At 41.3% G+C, this 27991-nt stretch overlaps 1 protein-coding gene across 3 annotated transcripts; it reads left to right on the plus strand.

The window, feature by feature from the left end:
• On the plus strand, positions 1-27991 carry FETUB (fetuin B). 3 transcript variants are annotated; one of them, XM_050778338.1, is made up of 9 exons: positions 1-99; positions 8676-8967; positions 13381-13606; positions 13952-14062; positions 15406-15493; positions 17687-17856; positions 18885-18986; positions 23861-23944; positions 24907-27991. In XM_050778338.1, the coding sequence occupies exons 3-9, from the start codon at positions 13382-13384 to the stop codon at positions 25273-25275; spliced, it is 1149 nt and encodes a 382-aa protein (XP_050634295.1). In that variant the 5' UTR covers positions 1-99; positions 8676-8967; position 13381; the 3' UTR covers positions 25276-27991. The 3 variants fall into 3 exon arrangements, with proteins under 3 accessions (XP_050634295.1, XP_050634294.1, XP_050634293.1); XM_050778337.1 differs by lacking the exon at positions 1-99 and adding an exon at positions 3333-3375; XM_050778336.1 differs by lacking the exons at positions 1-99; positions 8676-8967 and having other exon boundaries at positions 13285-13606.

Genomic DNA, 27991 nt, shown 5'->3' on the forward strand with positions numbered 1-27991 from the left:
AGGGGGAATTGACAGCAGATTGGAACCCGCAAGCTGAGCTGAGACCCTACAAGGATGGACCCTCACCCACGTCTGTTTTGGTTGCCTATGGCCTTGCTGGTAAGGGTATCCTGGAGAAGCTGGGGTCCTTTCATTGCTGCTACTTGGAATAATCTTTCTGAGAATCTAGTTCTTAAAAACTGCAGTGATTCCCCAGTACTTTTAGTATGCTATTCTAATCACTACAGCACCGAAGACTCTCAGGCTTTTGCCTGACTACTACTCCGGCCTTATATCTTGTCGTTACCTCACCATGCCTCTTCTCACCTCTTCCCTTCCACTTTCTAGTTCTCTCTCTCTCTCTCTCTCACACACACATACACACACACACACACACACACACACACAAGCACACACATATAATCTCAATTACAGTAGAAAAAAATTTACCCATAATATTTGGGGCCTGGTTTACTTAAAATTAATGAGAAAAGAGCACTTGAGCAATTTTGTTGTTACCTGCTAAAGCACATAGACAGCAAGAATTGTCACAAATTTTACACCACAAGCCAGATATCTCAAATGTCACATGAGATTTCATTTCAAAGAGTGTTACCCTGTTCTCATCAGAGAGGCTGTCCTCCCTGTCATCACTGATGGGTCCTTGGCAGCCCTGTGATATCTGTTATCTCACACTCAAGCAAATGATTCTTCAATTGTTACAATGCAGAGGATTGAAAACTAGGCACTTATTTATTTATTTATTATCTTTTTGAGACAAGGTATCACTCTGTCACCAGGCTGGAGTGCAGTGGCACAATCATGGCCCACTTCAGCCTTGACATCCTGGGCTCAAGTGATACTTCTGCCTAAACCTCCTGAGTAGCTAGGTCTACAGGTGCATGCCATCATGCCTGGCCAATTTTTAATTTTTTTTTTTTAAGAGATGAGGTCTTGCTATTTTGCCCAGGTTGAACTCAAACTCCTGGGTTCGAACAATCCTCCCAACTCAGCACCACAAAGTGCTGGGATTACAAGCATGAGCCACTGTGCCCAGCTAGCTTTTTAAATTTTTATCCCCAACATCTAGCACAGTGCCTATCACAGAGCAGTTACTTCACTCACTGGAGAAGAACTTACGACATTACTTGAATGAAGGAACTTTTTTCTTACCCCCTAAACTCCTGATCCACCGGTCCATGGAGAAGCCCAGAAAGTCAAGCTTCACAGCCTCTCTCTGCACTTTTTTTTTTTTTTTAAACAGACACTCACTCTGTCGCCCAGGCTGGAGGGCAGTGGCACCATCTCGGCTCCCTGCAATCTCTGCCTCCTGGGTTCAAGTGATTCTCCTGCCTTAGCCTACTGAGTAGCTGGGACTACAGGCATGCGCCACCACACACGGCTAATTTTTGTATTTTTAGTAGGGACGTAGTTTCACCATATTGGCCAGACTGGTCTCAAACTCCGCCCACCTCAGTCTCCCAAAGTGCTGGGATTACAGGCGTGAGCCACCTCTCCTGGCCTTTCTACCCTTTCAAGATAAGTTTTTGTTTACTGTGCTTGGAACATTCAAATGAAGATCATTTCCTAATGCTTTATCCACTGCCGGTGTGAATGCTATTGTTATAGTATTTCTGGAGAGCAATATGGCAAATTATTACAATTATTAATTAATTTTTTTTTTGAGACACAGTCTTGCTCCATCACCCAGGCTGGAGTGCAGTGGCGCAATGATAGCTCACTAAGGGCTCAAACTCCTGTTCTCAAGTGATCCTACCGCCGCAGCCTCTGAGTAGCTGGGACCAGAGATACATGCCTTCAAGCCGAGCTCATTTTTAAAACGTTATTTATAGAAATGAGGTCTTGCTGTGGTGCCCAGGCTGGTCTTAAACTCCTGGCCTTAAGTGATCCACCCACTTTGGGCTCCCAAAGCTCTAGCATGAACCATTGTGCCAGGCCTAAGATGGCAAATTATATCAGAAGTTTTAACAGTAAGAATTGCCCTTGACCCAGTAATTCAATTTTTAGGCATTTGTACTAAGCAAATAATTAGGGATATGAACAAAGATCTACCCACAAGAATGTTAATTGCAACATTGTTTATAATAGCAGAGAATTGGAAACAATCGACCTGTCTATCAAAGACAGTTGGCTTGAAGAACTGACTCACCTGTCAACAGACTATTGTGTAATAATTAAAAATTAAATTGCAGAAGTGGATTATTTCATATGTCAAGATGCTCAGGATCTATTGTTGTATTTTATTTATTTATTTTTTTTTTGAGACGGAGTCTCACTCTGCAGCCCAGGCTGGAGTGCAGTGGCACTATTCTTAGCTCACTGCAAACTCCGCCTCCTGGGTTCACGCCATTCTCCTGCCTCAGCCTCCCAAGTAGCTGGAACTACAGGCGCCCACCACCACACCTGGCTAATTTTTTTGTAATTTTAATATAGACGGAGTTTCACCATATTAGCCAGGATGGTCTCGATCTCCTGACCTTGTGATCTGCCCACCTCAGCCTCCCAAAGTGCTGGGATTACAGGCGTGAGCCACCGCGCGTGGCTATTGTTGGATTTTAAAAGCAAGTTACCATATAGTAAGTGTACTAATACAGTATTTTTGTATAAAAATGCATGTGATATATGCATAGAGGAAAGTCTGGAAGGACATCCGTCAGCTATTAACAGTGTGGTCAAATATTTTTGTCTTTTTATTTGCTTTTTATTTTTCTATAAGGTGCATATCACTTTGGTAATATTCTTCTAATGAGAAAAAAAGTTTAAATAACTTGTAGTGAATTCTCCAAGCCCTCCACCCAGCTCCATTCATAGTCATAAATACTTTTGGAGCAAAAGAAAGAAGAAAACAATGACCAATTACTAAGATTTACTGTTGGCTGGGCATATATCACATACATGATCTCATTTAGTCTCGTAAATATGCATGTTGTCGCCATTTTTACTGATGAGAAAACTGAGTGTCAGATAAAATAAATGGTAGCTGTGCCTGAAGTCACACAGCTAGTAACAGATCTCATCTAGCAGGTCTACCCAACTACAAGCTCCAGCCCTTTCCACTACAGCACACAGCGGAGGGCTCTCCTGAGAGCACCTACCTTTGAGACCATGGTCAGCACTGAGAAAGGTGAAAATAAATCAGTTCCCAGGGTCATTGTCCTCTGATGTAAGCCCACCAGAGGCCAGGGACCTTTGCATTAGCAGAAGCTAGGTCAAAGCTGCGGGGGTGTATATTGGCTTGTAGTTAATGGATAACAATGTATTTGTCTGAGTATTGACCCATGATGAACAAGAATAACCAATATCATGCACTCACTGTAAACACCTGGCCAGAGAGTCTTGGGCTCAACTCCTGGCTGGATGTGTGGTCTTAGGCAGGTAATTCATTTTCTCCAGATTTTGGTTACATCATTTCAAGAAAGTAGGATATGGTCTACTGACTCTCTAAGGACCCTTCAACCTCTAACACTTTATGATTCTTTGATGAGTTGCAGATATACACTTTTCTCTTTATCCCTAAATATCTCAGGGTCTAACTTTCTCTTACATAATCACTGCATAGTTATCAAACTCACAGAATTTAACATGTATACATTATTACATAATTTCCATTGCATTTACAAAATCTGCCAACTGTCCCAATGGTGTTCTTTAGAGGAATTTTTCCTTCTTATCTCAAGATCCAATCCAGGATCAAACTGATCGCATTTGCATTTAGTTACGTAGTCTCTTTAGTCTCCTTTAATCTAGAACATTTCTTGAGGCTTTCTCTCTCATGAATTGACATTTTGGAAGAGTACAAGCTAGTTGTCTTGCAGAATGCCCTTCGACTGGGTCTGTCTCATCTTTCCTCATGATGAGTGTAGGTTACCTGTCCCCTCTGGAATACCATAAAAGTGATGTTGTGTCCTTCTCAGTGCATCGCATCAGGAAACACATGGTATCTGTCTGGCTTGTTACTGGTGATGTTGATTTTGATTATTTGGTTAAAGTGATGTCTTCCAGGTTCCTTTGGTATATAATTATAATTTCTCCCTTTACAGTTATTAAGTAATCTGTGGGGAGGTACTCAGAGACTATGTAGATAACCTCTCCCATTTCAAATTTTTACTCCGTAGTTTTAACATACATTGATGATTCTTGCCTGAATTTGTTATTACAATGATGATTGCAAAATAATGGTGATTTTCTAACTGTAATCTCTTCTATATTTTGCAATTGGCATTTTATCATAAGCAAACAGTTTATATCTTTTTTTTTTTTTTTTTTTTTGAGATGGAGTCTTGCTCTGTTGCCCAGGCTGGAGTGCAGTGGCATGATCTTGACTCACTGCAACCTCTGCCTCCTGGGTTTAAGCAATTCTCCTGCCTCAGCCTCCCAAGTAGCTGGGATTACAGGCGCCCACGGCCAGGTCCGGCTAATTATTTGTATTTTTAGTAGAGACAGAGTTTCACCATGTTAGCCAGGATGGTCTCAATCTCTTGACCTTGTGATCTGCCTGCCTCGGCCTCCCAAAGTGCTGGGATTACAGGCGTGAGCCACCGCGCCCGGCCGTTTTCCTTCTTTCTTATTCCGTTGGTATCAGTATGGACCCATAGTTTGCTATTTTGTTCAGTGGATTGTAATTCACTACTATCATTATTTGTTATGATGCTCCGATTGTCCTAGATTTCACAATGGATTCTCTTCAAGTGGTTTCTTTTTACATGGACTTATCATTCTTTGAGTCCTTCCTCACCTTCTGCACAGGATCAACTTATACTCTCCCTTTTCCTGGAATCAGTCATTTCTTCAAGGAGCTTTGGTTGCTTTTCATGGGGAATCAGATTTAGAAACCAAGTTCTGATAGTAAGTGGGCTTATTGGTACTGGAATATTCTCGCTTCTAGGCCTTCTCAGGGGACAAAGTTGGAAAGAACAATAATTTCATATGGGTTCATGTAAAATTATGGTTTCATTCTGCTACCTCTAGCACCAATCCAAGATCCCAGAGTTTCTTGTCTTCTCTCATTGTCACTCTCTCTCACAGTGAGAATCCTGGTTTTCAAACAACAATATTAATTTGCTCAAGATTATGATACACATAAATAGTTTTAGGAATTGCTACACCCATTCCACTGTGGAAAAACAAACCTACTAAGTAGATTCCAAGACTTGTTTCCATTTCTTTTTGTTATTGTTGTTGTTCAGACTGATGATATATACAATTGTCCCTTGGTGTCTGTGGGGGATTGGTTCCAGGACCCCAAAGGATAACAAAATCCGGGAATGCTCAAGTCCCTTATATAATATGGCATAGTATTTGCATATAACTTATGACATCCTTCCATACACTTTAAATCATCTCTAGATTACTTGTAATATCCAATACAACGTGAATGCTATATAAGTAGTTGTTACACTATATTGCTTTTTAATTATTTGTATTGTTATATTGTTTTTTGTTTTTTTCAAGTGTTTTCATTGGTTGAATCCAAGGATGTAGAACTTACAAATATGGAGGGCGACTGTAATCAAAGAATTGTGTACAAAAGTTACTTGGATCAGTTTTCTTTTTTCCCCTTTCATTGTGTCTAGTATTCATTTGAAACACATTTAGGCTCATTTGTTTCTGTTTGTCTTTTAGTTTCCATTCCCCTATCTTTGTTCATTGATTTTGTTTTAAATATATAAAATACTAACATGATTCCAAAAGTCAAAATTAAAGAAATACTCTGAGCAGAGTATTGGAAATTTTGAGTAATTGTTTCTTTTACTCATATTTAGAATTCACTTTTAATTATTACTAGATATACCTTCCTTCAATAGGATTTAATAAGATCACCATTGAACATACCTCCTCCTTGTTCCATTCAATTTTGGCTGTCCCCATATACTTATTTTGTTGTTGAGACAGAGTCTCGCTCTATCATCCAGCATAGAGAGGTATGATCTTGGCTCACTGTAACCTCTGCCTCCTGGATTTAAGCGGTCCTCTAACCTCAGCCTCCCGAGTAGTTGGGACCACAGGCACAGGCCACCACATCTGGCAATCTTAAAATTGTTGTAGAGATGGGGTCTCCCTATATTTCCCAGGCTGGTCTCAAACTCCTGGGCTCAAGCAATCCTCTTGCTTCGGCCTCCTAATGTGCTGGGATTATAGGTGTGAGCCACTGTGCCCAGCTCCCATATACTTTTGTTTTTTCTTTTTCTTTTTTCATTTATTATACTTTAAGTTCTATGGTATATGTGCACAATATGCAGGTTTGTTACATATTAGAATGGCGATCGTTAAACAGTCAGGAAACCACAGGTGCTGGAGAGGATGTGGAAAAATAGGAACACTTTTACACTGTTGGTGGGACTGTAAACTAGTTCAACCATTGTGGAAGACAGTGTGATGATTCCTCAAGAATCTAGAACTAGAGATACCATTTGACCCAGCCATCCCATTACTGGGTATATACCCAAAAGATTATAAATCATGCTGCCCCCATATACTTTAAAAAAAATTATTGATGTTTTTATTGAGTTTTATTTTTTCAATATTTATTTATTTTGGACACAGGAGGTACCTGTGCAGGTTTTTCACCTAGGTATACTCTACCTAGATAATGAGCATAGTACCCAATAGGTAGTTTTTCAACCCATACCCTCTCCCATCCTCCCCACTCTAGTAGTTCACAGTGTCTACTGTTACCATGTTTATGTCCACGTGTGCTCAATGTTTAGTTCCCACTTGTAAGTGAGAACATGTGGCATTCAGTCTTCTGTTCCTGTGTTAATTCACTTAGAATTATGGCCCTCAGCTGCAACCATGTTGCTGCAGAGGACAAGATTTCATTCTTTTTTATGGCTATGTAGTATTCCATGGTGTATATATACCATCTTTTTAAAATCCATTCCACCACTGATGGGCACCTGCGTTGTTTCCATGTCTTTGCTACTGTGAATAGTGTGGTGACGAACATACAAATGCGTATGTCTTTTTGGTAGAGTGATTTATTTTCGTTTGGGTACATACCCAGTAAGGGGATTGCTGAGTCAAATGGCAGCTCTGTTTTAAGTTCTTTGCCAAATATCCAAGCTGCTTTCCACTGTGGCTGAACTAACTTAACATTCCCAGCAATAGTGTATAAGCATTCCCTTTTCTCTGCAGTCTCACCAGCATCTGTTGTTTTTTGACTTTTTTTTTTTTTTTTTTTTTTTTTTTTTGAGACTGAGTCTTACTCTGTTGCCGAGGCTAGAGTGCAGTGGCACAATCTCGGCTCACTGCAACCTCCGCCTCCCAGGTTCAAGCGACTCTCCTGCCTCAGCCTCCTGAGTAGCTGGGATGACAGGTGTGCGCCACCATGCCTGGCTAATTTTTGTGTTTTTAGTAGAGGTGAGGTTTCAACATGTTGGTCAGGCTGGTCTCGAACTCCTGACCTTGTGATCTGCCCGCCTTGGCCTCCCAAAGTGCTGGGATTACAGGCATGAGCCACCGCTCCTGGCCTTGACTTTTAAATAATAGTCATCGTGACTGGTGGGAGATGGTATCTCAATGTGGTTTTGATTTGCATTTCTCTGATGATTAGTAATAATAAGTACTTTTTCATGTTTTCTTGGCTGCTTGTATGTCTTCTTCTGAGAAGAGTCTGCTCATATACTTTGCCCACTTTTTAATGGGGTTTGTTCATTTTTGTTGATTTACATTCCCTGCAGATTCTGGATATTAGAATATGCATATTTTACATATTGTCATATGCATAACTTGTGAATATTTTCTCCATATCTTTAGGTTGTCTGTTTACTCTGTTGGTAGTTTCTTTTGCTGTGCAGAATCTCTTTAGTTTAATTAGGTTCCACTTTCAATTTTTGTTTTTGTTGTAATTGCTTTTGGGGACTGCCAAAAATCCTTTGCCAAGGCTGACATTTAGAAGGGTATTTCCTAGGTTTTCTTTTAAGATTTTTATAGTTTGAGGTCTTACGTTTAAATTTTTCATCCATTTTGAGTTAATTTTTGTACCCATATACTTTTATTTCTTCATCAAAACTTCAAAAATATCCAATATTCGGGACAAATCCAGGAAAGAAGCAACTGAACCATAGCTGAGTTTCCACTGAGAGAAAATGTGCCAGAGCTGTGACCTCTCCATGAGGATACGGTTTGCTGTTAGATCCTCACTCTGTTAATTTGGCAGATGTTATCACATGTGGGGTATTTGAAAGGACACATGCTTTGAGGTGACACGATTGTCAGGTAGCATGAAGACACCTCCCAACAAAGCCTCATAGGATGAAATGTACATACCTCACACTTAGCACAGTACCTGGCATACAGTAGGCAGGCGGTGGTGTTTCCTTCTTTGGTCAGGGTATGGATAGTACTGGTTATGATGGAATTTGGCAATAAAACTACCCATTGGGAGTGACACCCATAAGAACCAGCAGCACTGTTTGAAGCAGTCCATCTACAGGGTGGCTGCACTCTCTGAATTGGCTTGTAAAGATGTTGATTAAGTAATCTGGGAAGAGCCCAGGTGTGTCCAAGGTGTGGGGCAGCTTCCGAGAAAAAGACTGTACCTAATTATAGCTTAGCCTTCTGCTTATCACCCTGCCTTCAATTCAGGATTCAGGGTGTATGCCCAGCACTGGAGTCCAGCTAACCACCTGTATTGTTACCAGGTGTTCTGAAGTGACGATGCAATCTGTTTGCAGGCTATAAAAGGACAATCAGAGAGGAAGAACTTGTCAGCATTTGTCCAGCCCAGCTGGAGAGACACTAGGAGAGGCATCGGTCTCCAGTACAAATTAACAAACCGGCTTCTGGCTTATACATCAGTTGCGTATGCATAGGGTCAGTGTACTCGCCCCCAGACCTGAGCAACTCTGGCTCCTCAGGAACCCTGAAGGTGTGACTGGCAAAGCTGAGGCCCTGGCTCAGGGGCTGCTTCCCTGAAAGGACTGTGCCTACGGCATCCTTGACATCTTTTCATAAACCAGCACAACTGTGAGTATGAGATATGGCTTGAAGATCCTACCTGCCCCTTCTTATCTTTTAGAATTTCTTCGGTGAAGTACTAAGGGCAAACTGCATGCCAGGCACTTAGTGTATAAAATCCCCCTTGGTCTTCACGTCCATCCTGTGGATTAGCTGTAGCCTCAGAGAATGTGAGAAAGCCATCCTTGGACACAGCTGATGAGTGGCAGAGCTGGGATTTGAACCCCTGTGTTCTTAGCCATACTGACATAGGGATTCGTGGAGGAAATCCCACTTTTGATGCTATAAGGCAGATTTGCCCTAAGAATATTTTTGATTCTGAAATTTTTTTTGATTTTTGACTCTAAACATTTTGATTTTTTCCATACATTGTCTAAATATGGTTGATAAAAGTAAGAGAGAGAGGGAGATTCCAAACATAGGATACTTCAGGAAGGAGTCAAGGACAAACTGCCAAAAGGCAGCCCTGAGGCTAGCAGGTGGATTGGGAGTAGCAAATACTATCTAATGACAGAGGAGACAGCTGCAAAAGTTGCAAGGACATAGAAAGTAACTGATGTGATTTACAGTTTTAGCCTTTACAGCTCCTGCAGGAAAAGTAACGCTCTGTTAGATACGCTCCCTGCCTTGTGCCTCAGGCATACTCTGTTCTTCCTTCAAGCCCCAGAGTGAATGTTACCCCCTCTAGGAAGCCTGTCTGGACTTCCCCAGCAGCACTAGTTTCTCCCCCTGGTGCATTCCTAGCATCCACACCTTGAGGGCAAGAACCATGCCTTCTTCTCTGAAGCCATGTAGGTTGGATGCCAACCCTGACTGCAAGAGCTCAAGCAGGCAATGTAACCTTTCTCTTCCTCAGTCTCCTTATCTGCACAATGGGAATAATAATGGTACCTACAGGCCTCGGTTGGTCATAGGCTTACATGAGAGAAGGAACACACAGTGTTTAGCACAGGGCTGTGCACACACTGAAGCATATCAGTGTCATATGTAGTGCTGGGCCTTGGCAGTTGATGGAGTAGATGTTCATTCAGTGTTTGTGGAAGGAAGAAAAGATAAAGGGAGGAAAGGGAAGAGAGAGAGAAACACACCAACTAGCTGCAGAGACCATCATGAACCAGGCAGCACCCACCTGGTATTTTGGAGCCATGGCTGCTGTCCAGTTTTGCTAAGTACACACCCCGTCTCCTTAGGCCAAGACTTGGTACCTAGATTTCTAATTCTCTGGATGCCTAATCATGTGTGCTGTGTGTCTCCCAGCTCTGCAGCCAACAATGTCTCACCTGTCTGATCTCTCCTTGTTCTCAAATCAATCATCCTAAGTCACCGCCCTGGATCACACCTGTGTCAGGAGGTGGGCAGGCCAGGAAGCCCCCTCCTTCTCCCTCCTCACTCAAGGAAAATCAGCCTTGTTTATCCCAACCTGGTTCACCTGGAGATGCATCCATTCAAGTGTAACCAGAAAAAGGCCACTGGCAGAGTCACATAAGAATCTGCACTGTGGGAGACAAAGTGAGGACCACAGGGTACAGTCACAGCACTGACAGCTGTCCTCGGACATTGTCTCTGGACGTCCTGTGCACCAAGACTGTGCTAAGCACCTCTGCATACTTTGCCTGTGATAAGTTCGTATTGCAACCTCAGGAGATGGAGACTCCTTTTTACACGGGAGGAGCCTGAGGCTCCCAAGAGCTAGACCTGGGCTGTCTGATAAGGTACCCACATGTAACTCTTGAGCATCTTAAATGTGGTTAGTCCAAATTGGGGTATGCCATATTGTGAAACAAAGAATGTAAACTGTGCCTTTCATAATTTTTATGTTAGTCCATATTGAAATTATAATATTTTGGATTGATAGGTTAAGCAAAATATTGTTAAAATTAATATCATCTGTTTCTTTCTGCTTTTTGAATGCAGATACCAGAAATTTTAAAATTAAATATGTAACTTGCATTGTATTTCTATTAGACAGCACTGGATTCGACAAAGCCTAGATTGATCTATCTCCACAGCCTTGTTCTTCACTCCTGTGCTGAAACTAAACTTTCATGCTGGTACTAAAGTTGTTCCCATATATGATGGGAACCAAACACAAGTGTACCTGGGTTGGGCTTCTAGGGAAAGAGGAACTCCATTCTCCTTCTACAGGTGGGTGCAACTGTGCATGTATACATATGCTGGGAGTGCCATTGTTGTATAAATAAGGAAACAAAATGCTGTGTGGCACACCCAGTGTCACAGGCCCTCTGACCGTGCAGTGGAAGAGGTGGAATTTAAACCCAAGACTGCCTGACGCCAAAGGGTGGACTCTTCCCCTGCTTCCTCTCCCGGAGTTCCCACACTCCACAGCCTAGGAGGAGGCTGACTCAGGTTGTTTGAGACTGGGTTGAAACCCAGGTGCATAAGTGGTGGTGCACAAGTTCCATGTTAATGGATCTTTTTATCTGTTTGAGTCCTGCCTTTTATTTCAGTTGCACTCATGGCCTTCACCTATATAAGTCTAATATATTCCTCAGGCCCCAGACCGTTCTCCTCCTCTTTGTTCTGTGTCCTCAGGCCCCACATCCTTCTGCACATAGCTCAAGTTCAATTAATGTTTTTCTCCTCACTGGCTGAAGCTAAACCTTTGTTGTGCCCCAGAATCTGAATGTCTGGTTTCTGTACCCATTTTCCTAGTATTGTTCCTGTTTGAAAACAATGCCTACGGCCCACATCCATGGAGCTGGGATCTTTAGATTTGGGTTTTTCAATCAATCCTCAAAAACTATTTGCCTCCAGAAATTAATTAAGACTGTGCCTCAGTTAGTTTTGTGTAGTTATAACAGAATATCACAGACCAGGGAATTTATAATGAACAGAAATTTCTTTGGCTCAAGGTTTTGGGGGCTGGGAAGTCTGAGATCGAGGGGCTGTACCTGGTGAGAGCCTTCATGCTGCATCATAACATGGTGGAAGGCATCACATAGGTGAGAGGAAGAGAGAAGGGGACCAAACACATCCTTTTATCAGGAACTCACTTCCAAGATAATGGCATATTCTATTCATGTGGGTGGAGCCCTCATGAACAAATCACTTCTTAAGGGCCCCAACTCTCAACACTGTTACACTGGGGTAAAGTTTCCAACATGTGAACTTTGGGGACATATTCAGACTATAACAGACTGTATCTAATTATTCTTAAAAGTTTTATTAACCCTCAATTCCCCCCAGAATCTTATCTCAGTTCCTGGCGTTTGTGGAGTTGCTCAGTAAGTGCTTGTTGAGGTATAAGTAACTATCAGGATTACACAATAGCCACCACTGTGTACCAGCAAGCACACAGAGGGATGCAGCAGTTCCTAAACTTATTCGAACACAGAATCCTTGGGCGGGGACAGGAAGAAGGAAGAAGTGCTAGCAGTAGGGAGAGAGTTAGGGAGTGGTTACTCATCTCATGGACTAGGGCTTTATAGAATGCCTTCCGTGATAACCTCATCTAGAGGCTCCTTTCCCATTTTGTCTCTTTTCTTTCATGACAAACTACTGCTCATATGTGTTTTTTGTTGAAATAGAAAGTTTTTAAAAGATAATTATCTTTTGTATGGTCCCAATAAGTAGAACCTTTCTGAACCACAAATAGAAGCTAAAAAAAAAAAAAAAAAAAGGCAACAGTCCCAACCAATGTGTCGCCATCCACCCACCCTTCAGTATCTTTCTTTTAGCAAGAGTATGGGGTTTTAGTCTCCTAATGAGTTTGCTTGCATACATATGCATAAAAGGAAGAATAGGCTTGAAATATGATGTGAGAACTTTCGATATCTCTTTGACTTTTTCTTCTTAAGTAAAGTCATTGTTTAAAAATAACCTAAATGATGATAAGTGGAACACTTTCCACTCAGATGGCCGAAGTGCTTAACGAATCTCAACTGTGCTTCTGGCAGATGACTGAGGGGTTCCGCCACCTTCCTGATCTAACAAGGGCTTTGCACACAGACTGTCAGCCAGGAAGTCTGAATTCACCAAGCACCACTGGGGCCTGAGAAAATTATTAGAGTGGCCACGGAGATCTCCACAGCAAAGATGCTAGGGGACAGGGGAGAATGGGACAGTCCTCCATATTCCTATTCAGGAGGGGATCTGCAAATCAGAATATAATCATAATAGCCTTGAAAAAATGTTATGATTTCTCGGGAAACAGTTGGGAAACTTAAATTTGTTTGTATGCACAGGTTGATATGAGGTTGCTCAAGGGTCTAAGGTTAGAATCATTGGCAAATTCTATCCAAAGTACTTTCTTAGGAAAATCCAAGTCCAGAATTCAAGGTCAACTTGTTTAGCTTTTCCAGTTATAAAAAGAACTGCTCAAGTCTGCCTTAAAGAGCCTCACAAGCTGGCCAGTCCCTACAGCTCCACAAACTGACCCATCCTGGGCCTTGTTCTCCACAGAATGGGTCTGCCCCTTCGCCTGGCACTCTGCACCCTCATCCTGTGCTGCGGAGCAAGGTCTCCGCCCCTGCCGGTCCTCAACCCCTGGGCTCTGCTCTCCCGAGGCTGCAATGACTCAGATGTGCTAGCAGTTGCAGACTTTGCCCTGCGGGACATTAACAAAGACAGAAAGGACGGCTATGTGCTGAGTCTCAACCGAGTGAACGATGCCCAGGAACACAGACAGGCAAGTAATGACGGTCCCCACTCGGGCAGGGATGTGGGCAAGCTGGAGAGACTGGCCAGGGTGAGGGAACCCAGAGACACATGTTGGCAGGTGTTTTCCGTATTGGAAGCCCTGCCAAGAACACTCTGTCATCCTCTGCCAGGGTCAGCGACAATGCACTTATTGTTAATAAAAACACATGTTAACAGTGATCCTACTCTGACACTTGTGTCAGATTCAGCAGTTTACAGGGTATCTCCACAAACATCCTTTGGCTTTCCCATAAAGCAGGGTTTTTTGTGTGTGTGGTCTTTCTCGGTTTCTGCTTCCTGTGAAATGTGTTGTATTTCTCTACCCTTCCCACAGGATGACCTGGGATCTCTGTTCTATCTCACACTGGATGTGCTAGAGACTGACTGCCATGTGCTCAGTAAGAAGGCATGGCGAGACTGTGGAATGACGCCATTTTATCAATCGGTGAGTGCTTGTTTTTATAAACCATTAAGGGCCCTATGGAAAGCAAGTAAGTGCCCTCTTTCTACAGGGTAAAGGGTGCTCAATGTCTGCCATCTTTTAAATGGCCCACTTTATAATCTCCTGGCAGGTGCCCATGAGCTTATTCTAATGCTCTAGACAGAACAAAGTATAACTCATGAGAGGGGTTTCTGAGAAGTCCCACTGGGGTCATGCAGAACAGAATGGAAAAGTTGCTCCCAAGTTATTTGATTTTTTTTTTTAACCTCCAAGACCTTCCGTTAGGCTCTGAACCAGTGTTTAAATTGTGAGAAAAAGACCTGAGGTGTGAATATTCTGAACTTGGGGTTAATGTAGACTGCAGAAGTGATGGAGGTAGAGCTTTGTCTATTTGTTTTATTTTCCTTTGTTTTAATAAACACCGATGCCAGGTTTGAGGGGAGGAAAATGGATGATATGCAGTATGAAAGCTCTCAAGGGTGCCATGTAAGGATTTCCTGGAACCACAGAACATAAAGGGCCTCAGAGTTAATCTTTTAAAGATGATCATAGAAGAGACTTGAAAATAGATAATCCATTTCATTTGATTCTTAATTATCCTGGGAAGATTTTCATTAATTGATATAAAACTTTACAACATGAATGCAGGATAGTGATATAAATGTTTAGAAGCAAATTATTTGATCAAGATATTTTTCCTAATCATATAACCTCATCATGGTCAAACTGCACCCACCTTGATTTTGAAAAGTGAATATCCTGTTGTGAATTATACTTGTTATGGTGACACTAGCTACTAAAACACACACACAAAAAGTGTATACTGACTCTAACATGATAGAAGTCCATTTCTCATGCATGGAAAGTTGAAAGTAGAAGTTCCTGATTAGATGGGGGCTTTGCTCCAGGGGTAATTTGAGATCCAAGTTTATTCCACACTGTGGCTCTAGACTCTGCCAGCCTCAGCTCATGACTTTCATGGTTACCTGCTCATGTGTATCAAGCTGTGCACAGAGAAAGAGCGTTGAGGACAGTGACAACATGGGAGACCCTTATGAGCCAGATCTGGAAATGGTTACACCTCATTTCTGCTCACCTTCCTGTGGTTAGAACTCAATTATACACAGTCACACCTGTTGGGGAGGCTGGGAAACATATTCTAGCTGTGTCCTAGGAAAAGGTTAAACAGTTTGATCATCAACTGCAGTTCCTCCCAGCCAAAACCACAGAATTCGTTCTTAAGTTTCTAATTGCTTTAAAAGAAAATGTCTGACTTTAATTTTGGAGGTATTTTAAAAACTCATAATTGCATTCACTATGTCATAAAATGTATTTGTTGGTTTCAGGTTTATGGTCAATGCAAAGCAATATTTTATAACAACAAACCAAGTAGAGTTCTCTATTTAGCTGCTTATAACTGTACTCTTCGCCCAGGTAAGCAATCACTATGATTTTGTTAGTTTTAATAAAGGATGGAAAAGAGTACTTAACCAGGTCTTTGCCAAGAGTGTGTAGGGTATCTCTCATTCTTATTTGCTGTTTATTCTTAATGCCAATTTCTTAGTATTTCCAGTACTTACCTCCTTACTGAAGTTCATCCTATATTGCTCCTCTTCCCACAGTATATCTTACTAAATTACCTCTACATTTATATGCTGCATCAGATCTTAAATTTTCAGTCCGAAATAAATGGTATAATTTCTATGACTGTTCCTCAGGCTTCCTTTCTGACTATCTCTGCCATTATTTCCCAGACTACACCAACTCTACACTCCATTCTACTGGGTGCCACACTGTTTTCTGAACATGCACTGCACTTTTCAGTCTCCGCGTCTTGCTTGTGCCTCTCCCTCTGCTGAGCATGCCCTCCCCAATGACCTCTGACCTTGGAACATACCTATTCTTTAAGGACCACCACCGCTTCTTCCGTAGTGTTCTCTATTCTAGAAAGGAATGGTGCTTTTGTAATCTGCATTCCTATACAACTTTGTCTAAACTACTCAGGGAACACATAATGCACCGCCTTGATTTGGGGGTCGCATATCTTATATCATGTAGAATAGTTTCTCCTTTCTTCCTCTGGCTGCACCCTTCCTCAGTTCCCACCAAGTAGAAGGTGTCAGTAATGTTGTTAAGTAAATAATTGGACTAGAAATGAAGCTGAAACTTAATGACAGTTGAAATATGCACGTGCATTCATTTGGGACCTTCCTTTTTTCAAGGGAAAGTCTTTGGAAAGAGAGCATCCACAGTGCGGGAAAACAGAATTTGGTCCCCTGTCGAACAACTACGTGTGTGTCGCTCCCCTGGTGGATCCCGTGCAAGTGTAGATTCTGATTCCATAGGTCTGGGTCAGGGCCTGAGATCCTGCATCTGTAATAACCTCCAGGAGATGAGAATGCTGCTGGTTGCTTTGAATAACAAGGCAAGCGAGCAAACATTTTGTTAGGCACAGTTTAAGATTCCTGGTTGTGAAGGCAAGATTCACCTAAAATAAATTAGGACAGCAAATAGCAAACAGTCTCAGGACTTAAATGGAAGTCATAGGCATCAGAGCTACGGAAGATCAGGAAGTGACAGGTGGTGATGATTCAGGAGTGACAAGCTGTGGATGTAAGTCCCCCATTATCTCCACCAGTCCTCAAGTGCATGCAGATAAATACAGAATTACTAAAAACAATGTGTTTGCTCTGCAAAAGCAGCTTCAAGATAAATTCTGTATCCTGACTTTCACACTAGGCTTGCTGCCCTCAGCTCCTCCCAAACAGAAATCTGGCTGTGCTTGGGGTGATCATTCTATCCAGTCACACAATGACTTGATCAATTTTGTTTTCAGGCTCACTTGCATTTTTCTTCTTAAAAACAAAATTATTTATTTTTATTTTTTATTGATAAATAATAGTACATATTTATAGCATATATAGTGATATTTCCATATATATACTGTATTGTGATCAGATTAGGTTATTAGTATATCCATCATCTCAAACCTTTATCACTTCCTTGTGTTGGGAATATTCAATATCCTGCTTCTAGCTATTTGAAATTTTATCTTATTGTTAACTGTAGTCATCCTACAGTGGTCTAGAACACTTGAATTTATCCCCCTATCTAGCTGTAACTTTGTATCCTTTGACAGATCGCACTTGCATTTCTAACCAAACAGGGTGCGCTTCCACCTTCTACTATGTCTTTCACTTATCCATACATTCTACAAGCATTTACTAAGCACTTCCTATGTATCAGATATGATGTTCAGTGTTAGGAACTGCAAGGTAAATAAGGTATGGTAGTAATGAACTCCCAACCTCTGAAGACACTCAGTCTACTTTACAGAGTCAATAATGAGAAAAGATATTGAACTAGTTGGAGGAAAAGGTCCTATTTTAATATACTATATTACGTGTCTTTGAACAAAATTCTCAGAGTAAATGTATGTGAGACGAAAACTTTGTTTTGGTCTCTTTTTTAATTATGAAAGTAATACACGGTCATTACAGAAAACACTGCTGACAGCTAACTTCTATTCCAGAAAATGTCTTCCTCGCCCCATCCTTACCTCTTTACAGTCATATGATTTTTTGAAAATTAATAATATTTTAAAACTTATATTATTGGCATCAACAGTTTCAAAACCAAAGATTCACAGGACATGCCCTGACTGCCCAGCACCCACATCCACTGACCTTTCCAGTGACGAAGTGCTGGAGGCTGCCACTGAGTCTCTTGCGAAATACAACAATGAGAGCACATCCAAGCAGTATTCTCTCTTCAAAGTCACCAGGGCTTCTAGCCAGGTAAGGCTAAACTGCTCAAGCCAATTACACAGTGTGTCTCATAACTGTTGCTGTAGATTCCTAAGCTGGGAGGAGAATGTCAAGGCCCTTATTTTGATTAGAACCAAAATACCTTTCTCTACTTTCCCCACTTTGATAGACCTGATGCCCACTCTATCATGCTTCAGTTTCTAAGTGATTCCATGGCATTTCTACAAGAGTCAGGTGGCTTGATTTTGCTTCCCTAACCTTAAGGCAAGAAGAGAAATGAACTCCTAGTCTCCTTGGGGGATTGTCCATAAGTTTACCACTTACTGCTGTATTCTCAAATGTGACTGATCATGGACCACTTTACAACATCACTTTTACTCTATTTTAAGGCCTAGACTGGGTGTTGAATTTTATGGATTAGAGAAAATGAAGGCTCATTTGTATTTAAATTATGTTGATTTCTTTCCTTCTTTCTCTCTCTCTCCCTCTCTGTCTATTTCTTTCTTTTTACCTTTTGAGACAGAGACACTCTGTCACCCAGGGTGGACTCAAACAGTCCTTGTACCTCCGCCTCTCAAATAGCTGAGACTCCAGGTGCATACCACCACACCTGGCTAATTTTGTATTTTTTGTAGAGATTGGGTATCACTATGTTGCACAGGCTGGTCTCGAACTCCTGGACTCAAAACAATCCACCCGCCTTGGTCTCCCAAAGTGCCGGGATTACAGGCATGAACCACTGTACCTGGCCTGATATTTCTTTCATAAGCAGAAAAATTTAAAAGATAATTCTACATGAGGAAAAATAAATCAAAAGAAGGTGTTTAGGGCCCATTCAAATCTTAAAGAAGGGAAGAAAGGTGTGAGATTATGTTTTTTAAATAACTAAATCATGGTACATGGTTTGATCAGTGTGGGGATTTGCAGAACAACAGATATGTGCCTTGACAATGCCTCTGGTGATGTATTGTTTCTGTAGATATAATGCTGTCAAACCTGAGTCTTCTCCCCAGGCAGAAATGTTTGATTTTTACGTCTCAGCTCTTGTCTCATAACAGTGGGTGGTTGGCCCTTCTTACTTTGTGGAATACTTAATTAAAGAATCACCGTGTACCAAATCCCAGATCAGCAGCTGTTCACTTCAGTCCTCCGACTCTGTGGTGAGTTTTCCTGAATGTCTTCATAATTTGAGTGTTCACAGATCATCTCTAAGTGTTTGTGGAGCATAAATTACATATGAGGTGTCATAAGGCATGAGATGCTTTTCTTCCCCTCAAGGAGCAAGTTAGACTAGTTAGAGATTAGACAGATCCAGACTGCATTCAATTGTAAGTGCAATTTTCATCAGCAGTTGCAAAAGTGATTATATAGAGCTGTAAAACACAGACATCTCAGTGATGGGTAATGGCCCTGCTTTGGTCTAATGCAATCCAGTTACGTTTGTAATACAGCATGGTGTTCCATTCCTTGGACCACTCTTTAAGAAGGACAAAATCAAATAGGCCTTCATTCAAAGAGGCATCCAAGAAGGAAAGTATGCCTTGAAGCCATCTGAAACACAACTGGTGGGAATTTAACCTGGCACAATGTGTTGGAGTGCAACTGGGCAAAATGCACCAAGAATACTTTCCTCTCATTTACTTACAGTAACAGCTTTATTAAGAAATAATTCATACACTGTAAAATTCATCCATTTAAGGTGTACAGTTCAGCAGTTTTTAGTATGTTCACAGAGTTGTGCTACCATCGCCACTTTCTTATTTTAGATATTTTCATCAGCCTCAAAAGAAACCTCATGCCCACTTACAGTCATTTCCCATTGCCACCTTACCAAGGCCCTGGAAACCACTTACCTACCTTCTGTTTCTATGGCTTTGCCTATTCTGGACATTTCATATAAATGGAATCCTACAGCATATGGTCTTTTGATTCTGGCTTCTTTCACTTAGCATAGTGTTCTCAAAGCTTCTCCATCTATAAATAGATATAGTTTTACCTCTTCCTTAGCAAATAATATTTTATTGCATGGATATTGTTTATTGTTTATCCATCTATCAGTTGATAGACATTTGAATTGTTTCCTGCTATGAACAAGTGTACAAGTTTTTATGTACACATATGTTTCCATTTCTCTTGAGTATACACCTAGAGTGGAGTTTTTGTCATATGAAAAACAACAACAACAACAACAAAAACCCTCCATGTTTAACCCTTTCACTGCTATACTGTGTTCCACTGTGACCGTGTCAGTTTTGCAATCCCATCAGCAATGTATGAGGGTTTCAATTTCTCTACATCTTTGCCAACACCTATTATGATCTTTCTTTTGGTTATAGCCATCCTACTGGGCATGAATTGGTATCTCATCATGATTTTTATTTGCATTTTCCTAATAACTAATGATGTTGAAGATCTTTTATTGTGTTTATTATCTATTAGTATGTTTTCTTTGGAAAAATGTCTACACAAATCATTTGCCCACTTAAAATCCAGTTGCTTGTCTTTTCATTGTCGAATAATAAGAGTCTTTACATATTCTGGATACAATGTCCTTATCAGATACATATTTTTAAGTATTTTCTCTCATTCTCTGCGTTGTCTATTCACTTTCTTGACAATGTTCTTTGAAATAGAGAAGTTTTAAATTTTGATGAAGTTCTATTTTTATATATTTTTCTTATTTTGAATGTGCTTTTAATGTCATATCTAAGAAATCATTGCCTAATCCATAATCACCAATATTTCTATGTGTAAAAATGCAAGGGATCCAGAATGCCAAAATAATCTTGAACAACAACAACAAAAAAAATAGGAAGACATACTTCCCAAACTCAAAACTTACTACAAAACTACAGTATTTAAGAAAACGTCTTGGTGGTATGAGAATGATATGTAGATCAATTGGAATAAAATTGAAAGTAAAGAAATAAGCCCCTATATGTAGGCCTATGACACATTTTGAGTTTTTGTACATGTGTGAGGCAGGGAGTTCAACTTTCTTTTGCATACAAACATCCAATTTTTCCAGCACTATTTGTTAAAAAAACTATTCTTTCCCCCATGTCGTTGTCTTGGCATACTTCTTGAAGATCAATTGACCGTAAATGTAAGAGTTTATTTCTTTAGTCTCAATTTTATTCCATTGATCTACACTTCTAAGCTTATACCGGTATAACACTGTCTTGAATACTATATAGCTTTGTAGTACATTTTGAGATTGGAACATTTAAGTCCTCCTATTTGTGCTTCTTGTTCAAGATTGCTTTGGGTATCCTTAATGCCTTGAATTTTCGCGCTGATTTTAGGACCAGTTTGCCAATTTCTATTTTTAAAAAGGCATTTGGAAATTTGATACATTTGATTGTATTGAATCTGTACATCAACGTCAAAAGTACTGTCATCTTAACAATATTAAGTTTTCAAATCCATGAATATGTGGTATCTTTCCATTTGTTTAGAACTCATTTAATTTATTTCGACAAAGTTTTGTAGTTTTCAGTGTACAAACTTTTCATTTATTTTGGTAAATTTACTCTCCGAATATTTTGTTCTCTTTGATGCTAATGTAATGAAACTGTCTTCTTAATTTCATTTTTGGATTGTTCATTGAAAGTGTGTAGAAAGACAATTGATTTTTTATATTGATCTTATATGCTGTAACCTTGATGAACTCATTTATTAGTTCTAATAGTTTGCTAGTGGATTTCTTAGGATTTTCTATATGATCATGTCACCTGGAAAGAGATAGCTTTTTACTTCTCCTTTTTAAATCTGGATGCCACATGTGTTCTCAGCCTCTAGGGCTCACATGTTCAGCACACTCATAAACTCCCTTTGTGATCCACTCTAGTGTCAGCACCAGGTAGGCCTGTGAACTTTGGTAGCTCAGCAAATCCTAGCTAGGGTGGGAGTGGCCAGGTCTCCTTGGTGCGAGTACCTGTAATTTCTCCAGAAGGTTCTCTGAGAGCCCCTCCTCTTTGTGACTTGGTGATGAAGAGAAGGAAAAGGCTGAAGCACCATTCCCCAGACACTTCGTACTTTAATGGATTTTCCCACTTTAAGGAATTTCTAGTCTTTTTTTCATATGCTCTGGAGCTGAGTGACAGAGTAATATTTAGGCAATCTGTTTAAACACTTTTTGTGTGTGTGTGTGGATTTAGGGATACAAGTGCAGTTTTCTTACATGAATATATTGCATAGAGGTGAAGTCTGGGTTTTTAGTGTATCCATCACTCTAATAGTGTACATTGTATTCAGGGTGGGGTTTTTTTTGTTTTGTGTTTTGTGTGTGTGTTTTTTTTTTTTTTTTTTTTTTTTTTTTTTGAGACCAAATCTTGCTCTGTCACCCAGGCTGGAGTGCAGAGGCACAATCTCAGCTTACTGTAAACCTCCACCTCCTGGGTTCAAGCGATTCTCTTGCCTCAGCCTCCCAAGTAGCTGGAACTACAGGTACCTGCCACCTCACCTGGCTAATTTTTGTACTTTTAGTAGACACAGGGTTTCACCATGTTGACCAGCTGGTCTCGAACTCCTGACCTCAAGTGATCCATCTGCTTCAGCCTCCCAAAGTGCTGGGATTACAGCCGTGAGCCACCGCGCCCAGCTCAGGATGGTATTTCATCCCTCACCACCCTCCCAACTTTTGGAATCTTCAGTGTCTGTTACTCCACTTTGTGTCCATGTATACCCTTTCTTTAGCTTCCACTTTTAAGTGAGAACATGTGGATTTTGGCTTTTTGTTTCTGAGTCATTTCACTTAGGATAATGGCCTCCAGTTCCATCCATGTTGATGCAAAGGACATGATATCATTCTTTTTTATAGCTGAGCAGTATTCCATGGTGTGTGCGCGCACACACACACATCACATTTTAATCTAATCGTCCACTGATGGACACAACATTGGCTTCACATATTTGCTATTATGAATAGTGCTGTGATAAATATACAAGTGCAGTTGTCTTTTTCTTATAGTAGTTTCTTTTTTGGTGAGGGTCGGGGGATAGATAACCAGTAGTGGGATTGCTGGATTAAATGGTAGTTCTATTTTTAGTTTATTTTTAGGCAAATTTAGTAAATTTTATGCGGATATACTTAAGAGCTCTTCTTTAGAAATTGAGGCAACATTTTATTGTAATATTCTATTTATGCTTGAAAAGTACACACTGTATGACTCTAAAACTCCTCTTCTAGGAATTTACCCTAAGGAAGTAACTAGGAATACATGAAAAGATGTACCTTCAATGTTTAAATAACAGAAAAATTAGATTCAATCTAGCTGTCCAACAAAAGAGAGCTTGTTAAACATCACAGAGGAATACTAGGTAGCCATTCTTTTAAAAACCCTAGAAGACCATTCAATGCCATAAAAGGGTTTTTACAATATATTGTTAAGTGACAAAATAGAGTTATAAAGTAATAAATATAATATGACTATTTTGTAGAAGAAAAATGTATATGCATACGAAAAAAAGATTGGAAGAAAAGAAATCAAATCACTGCAGGTAACAAATATCTTTCAGGCAATTTACAGGTCTTTATTTTCTTTTATTTATCTATATTCTAACTATTACATTTGTAATAAGGAAACAAAGCTACTTTACTTTTAAGTAAAGAGAAATTTAAGGAGCTGAGAGTGGTTTTGTCTGAGAAGAGAAATCTCAGGTGAAACATACTTAAAGGGCTGCTACATAAAAGATGAAAACACGTTTTCTAGCTGACCCAAGGGTAGAACTAAGGCCAAGAGGTAGAATCTGTATAGACATAACTTTCCACTCAACACAAAGAATTTGTTTAGTAAACAGTTTCATTCCTCAAGAAATACGGAGTTTCTCATTATTTGAAGCAATTTAGCCTAATTTGGATGATTTCTTGGTAGGGGTGATCTAGAAAGAATTGACTTAGAGTCTACCCATTACATAGTAGAAGCATAAAAATGTTGATTGGCTGTGTATCTACACAAGCAGAAAGCTAGTTGATTTCCATCTATGATCACTGGTAATACTCACATGACACTGTATTTTCTCTGTCATTTAGCCTGTTGGTCTTTGCAAAGGTTCTCTGATCCGAAAACCCTGGGAAAAACTTGTCTCTGTGACTTGTGACTTCTTTGAATCACAGGTATTTTTCAATCTAATTGCCTGTCTTTCTGTGAAGAAGAGCAGATTATCGATAGTTACCTGCCACTACCTTACCCTCCTTCCTTTGATTTTCCCAACCACCTTGCTCACCACTTTCCGCAGGCTACCCTGAGGCCACACCCACAGGATAGCTAGTCAAAGACCTGTTAAGCCTTGTTTTAGTCACAATATGGTCCTGCAGAATAAGCCAGACAAATTCAGAAACAGAGAACTGCTGGCTTGGATGTGATTCAAGCCTCTGAGACATTAAATTCAGTGTCCCAAAGAAACCTTACCTCAAGCCACAGGGAGAAGTTATTTCCAAGAAAATGTTCAATCCCTTTCCAGAAGTGTTTATTGCGCACTTATTATAAGGTAGCCTGTTACATTTGAGAGGCAGTTTATATTTGAGGTGTATTTGTGCCTGGTATATTTAAGGCAGTTGAAACAGGACACTTGGGATCCAGTTTTGCTCTGGTACCTGTGAGCTATGTAACAGGCACATACTTACCTATTTGAGTTTTGGTTGCCTCATTTATAAACTGGGATTGCAACACTGCATCATTCCGATTCTTGTGAGAAGCAAATGAAAGGACCTGAATGAAGGGTGCTGTACAAGGCCTGGTGCAGAATAAACAATCAGGGAAAGGCACCTGCTGCTGCCACTACTGGGAACAGAAAGATAGCTTGCTGGAGACTTCGAGTGAGTCACTGAACCTCTCTGGGCCATTATTCAGCTCTGAAATTGTGAGACTCACAGTCTCACAGTCAAGTTTCTACAGGTCTTGGTTCCCCCAGCTGTTATCTGTTTTGTTTTTTAACCCTTTCACCAGGAGGCCCATCCCTCTACCCACTCTCCCTTTAAAATGTTCCAACAGAAGGGCACAGATCAGCTTAGGCTGGTACTAGGCATGGGAGGACTTTCCCTGTGGAACTCTGCATTTAAAAATGTTCTCGTTCCAGGCTCCAGCCACTGGAAGTGAAAACTCTGCTGTTAACCAGAAACCTATAAACCTTTCCAAGGTGGAAGAATCCCAGCAGAAAAACACACCCCCCACAGACTCCCCCTCCAAAGCTGGGCCAAGAGGATCTGTCCAATATCTTCCTGACTTGGATGATAACAATTCCCAGGAAAAGGACCCTCAGGAGGCCTTTCCTGTGCATCTGGATCTAACCACGAATCCCCAGGGAGAAACCCTGGATCTTTCCTTCCTCTTCCTGGAGCCTATGGAGAAGAAGGTGGTTGTCCTGCCTTTCCCCAGAGAAAAAGCACGCACTGCTGAGTGCCCTGGGCCAGCCCAGGATGCCAGCCCTCTTGTCCTTCCGCCGTGAGAATCACGCAGAGTCTTCTGTAGGGGCATGGTGCACCCATGAAATGGGAGGCGATGGGGACAATGGACAGAGACAGAGCATGCACACGTAGAGAGTGGCTAATGAAGGACACCTTTTTGACTCTTCTTCGCCTCAGCATGTTGACTGGGATTGGAAATAATGAGACTGAACCCCCTGCTTGGGCTGCACTCTACCCTGTACACTGCCTTGTACCCTGGGCTGCATCCCCTCCTAAACTGAGGAGTCTCATGCCATGGAGAGATGCCTCTCTTATGTCTCCAGCCACTCACTTATAAAGGTACTTATCCTTTCAGCAGTATATGTGTGCTCAAATCTCAGCATGAAAGCATTGCGTGAGTAGAGACAATTCCCTAACACCAGGAGGCATGAGAAACTAATGCCCAGCAGTTTCAGTCCCTAAATTCCCTTTAATTCCAGGACAGGTATTAGCTGCATAGGGCCCATACCATTTCCAAACTTCTACCTCTTTTCATCTGTCTGGAAGTCTCCAGGTCTCAACGGTGGGGTAATTCACTTAGAGCTGGGGGCACATGGAAGAGAAGTACACATGTGGCCTGTGCTAGACACTGTGGGAGCAGCAGACCGTGACAGTTCTCATCACTGTTACAATTTCTCTGGGACAGATAGAGGAGGGTCCATCATAGCATTCAATTATAGTCTATGTTTTCCATCTTTCAAACACTGCAGGACCAATTTCCCCTCATTCAGTAATACCTATGCACACGTGCACACATGCACACCAGATAGGACCTTGGACATTTTGACAGAGAATTTGCAGATGCAGCTATTGTCCTCTATCCTGGCGGCTATTAGAAGAGGCACACAGGTCTCGGCGTAATTAGCATAAGAGAAGTAGACAATATTCACACTCTGTTCCTCTTATCTGCTTCTCGTAAGAAGGAAGTGATTATGTAAGGGTGTCATATGGGGTCTTACACCCTGTTGGTCAGGGTCTGAAAGAAGCAGAATTGTACTCAGGTGACTCAACTAAAAAGACTTCAGTTGGCCCAGCACGTTGGCTCATGCCTGTAATCCCAGCACTTTGGGAGGCTGAGGCGGGCAGATCACTGGAGGTCAGGAGTTCGAGACCAGCCTGGCCAACATGGTGAAACTCTGTCTCTGCTAAAAATATAAAAATTATCCAGGCATGGTGGTACACGTCTGTAATCCCAGCTACTTGGGAGGCTGAGGCAGGAGAATCACTTGAACCTGGGAGGTGGAGGTTGCAGTGAGCTGAGATCATGCCACTGTACGCTGCCAGCCTGGGTAACAGATCTAGACTCCATTTCAAAAAAAGAAGAAGACTTCAGTGAAGGGACCTTTAGTGAAGGCTTGTGGCCCAGGTGAAGGGGAGGTCAAGGGATGCTGAGGCACCTGGACAACAGCGTCAGCAGGGAGTCTTCACCACCTAAGGCTGAGCAGGAGCAGGAGTGGCTGGCTTCTCTGCTCTGTTGGAACTATCCTGTGGAGAAGCCACCTGCAGGAGCCGCCCTGGTGGAGGGCTGCAGCCCCTGCAGAACCTAGTGCTGAAGCGGGAAAGAGCAGGGAATAAGCACCCTCCCCTCTCCCTACCTTCCTGCTTCCTTCCAGTCTCCTCCTCCCAATGGCTCTTTGAACTCAGTGGTAAATTAACCAGCAGGGAGAGCCTGGGTTATTCAATTCCCTGGAGTCAGCCTGGGAGACAAGACCAGGCAGAGAAAGTCAAAGGATGGGCCTGAGGCAAACAGAGAGAAACCATTAGGAGCCTCAACTGGGGTTTCCCAAGGGGTGTTCTATAAGGCCCTTCTCTACTGGTAAAAGGATGGGGAAGGGCCTCAGACTTTGTTTCTCCTTCTACCTACCACCTCCTTTCTCTTTCCATGGCTTAATTCATGAAAAACTAGATTGTTCCCATGCTTGCCACTGCCCCACCACCTCTTCATTCCTTAGGTCACTGTAACGTGAATTCATCTCTTTTCCTATAACCCACTGACTTGGTGTTCCCTCACAATCTTTTATTTAAATTAAAAAAAAAAATCTGTTCACTTTTACTTACACTTTCAAGCATCTGACAATGCTGACCTTGCTTGCTCTTCAGACTTTTTTAAGGAGACTTTGTCCCATATCCTCTAGGTTTTTCTTCCACTTTTCTGACCACTCCCCGTCATATCCCACCTTGGGTTCCTCTTCTCTGGCTCATCTCTTAGATGCTGTTTCTCTGGCTTTCGGTCCTTGATCTTTTTTTTCTTACTCTGCAGACTCCATGCAGACAAGCTAATCTGCATCCTTGTCAGTAGTTGCAAAATGCTGCATTTATTACTGATCTGAGGCTCTTGCATTCAAGTCATCAGTAGTTTGCAATTGCTAACACTAATTTTCTACAACAAAATTTCAGGAGCTGAGTATTTCTAGTTATATAATATTAAGAGTTACCTCCGCTGAATGTTTAAAATGAACATATTCAACAAGAGGAAAATGAACAACCCACTTTGAAAACGGGCAAAACATTTTTAAAAAAATGAGATCGTGTCTTTTGCAGTAACATGGATGGAGCTGAAGGTTATTATCCTTAGCAAACTAATGCAGGAACAGAAAACCAAATACCGCATGCTCTCACTTATAAGTGGGAGCTAAATAATGAGAACACATGTACACATAGAGGGAAACAACACACACTGGGGCCTACTCAAAGGTGAAGGGTGGGAGGAAGGAGAGG

This window comes from Macaca thibetana, chromosome 2, assembly GCF_024542745.1.
Source record: "Macaca thibetana thibetana isolate TM-01 chromosome 2, ASM2454274v1, whole genome shotgun sequence".
NCBI lineage: Eukaryota > Metazoa > Chordata > Mammalia > Primates > Cercopithecidae > Macaca > Macaca thibetana.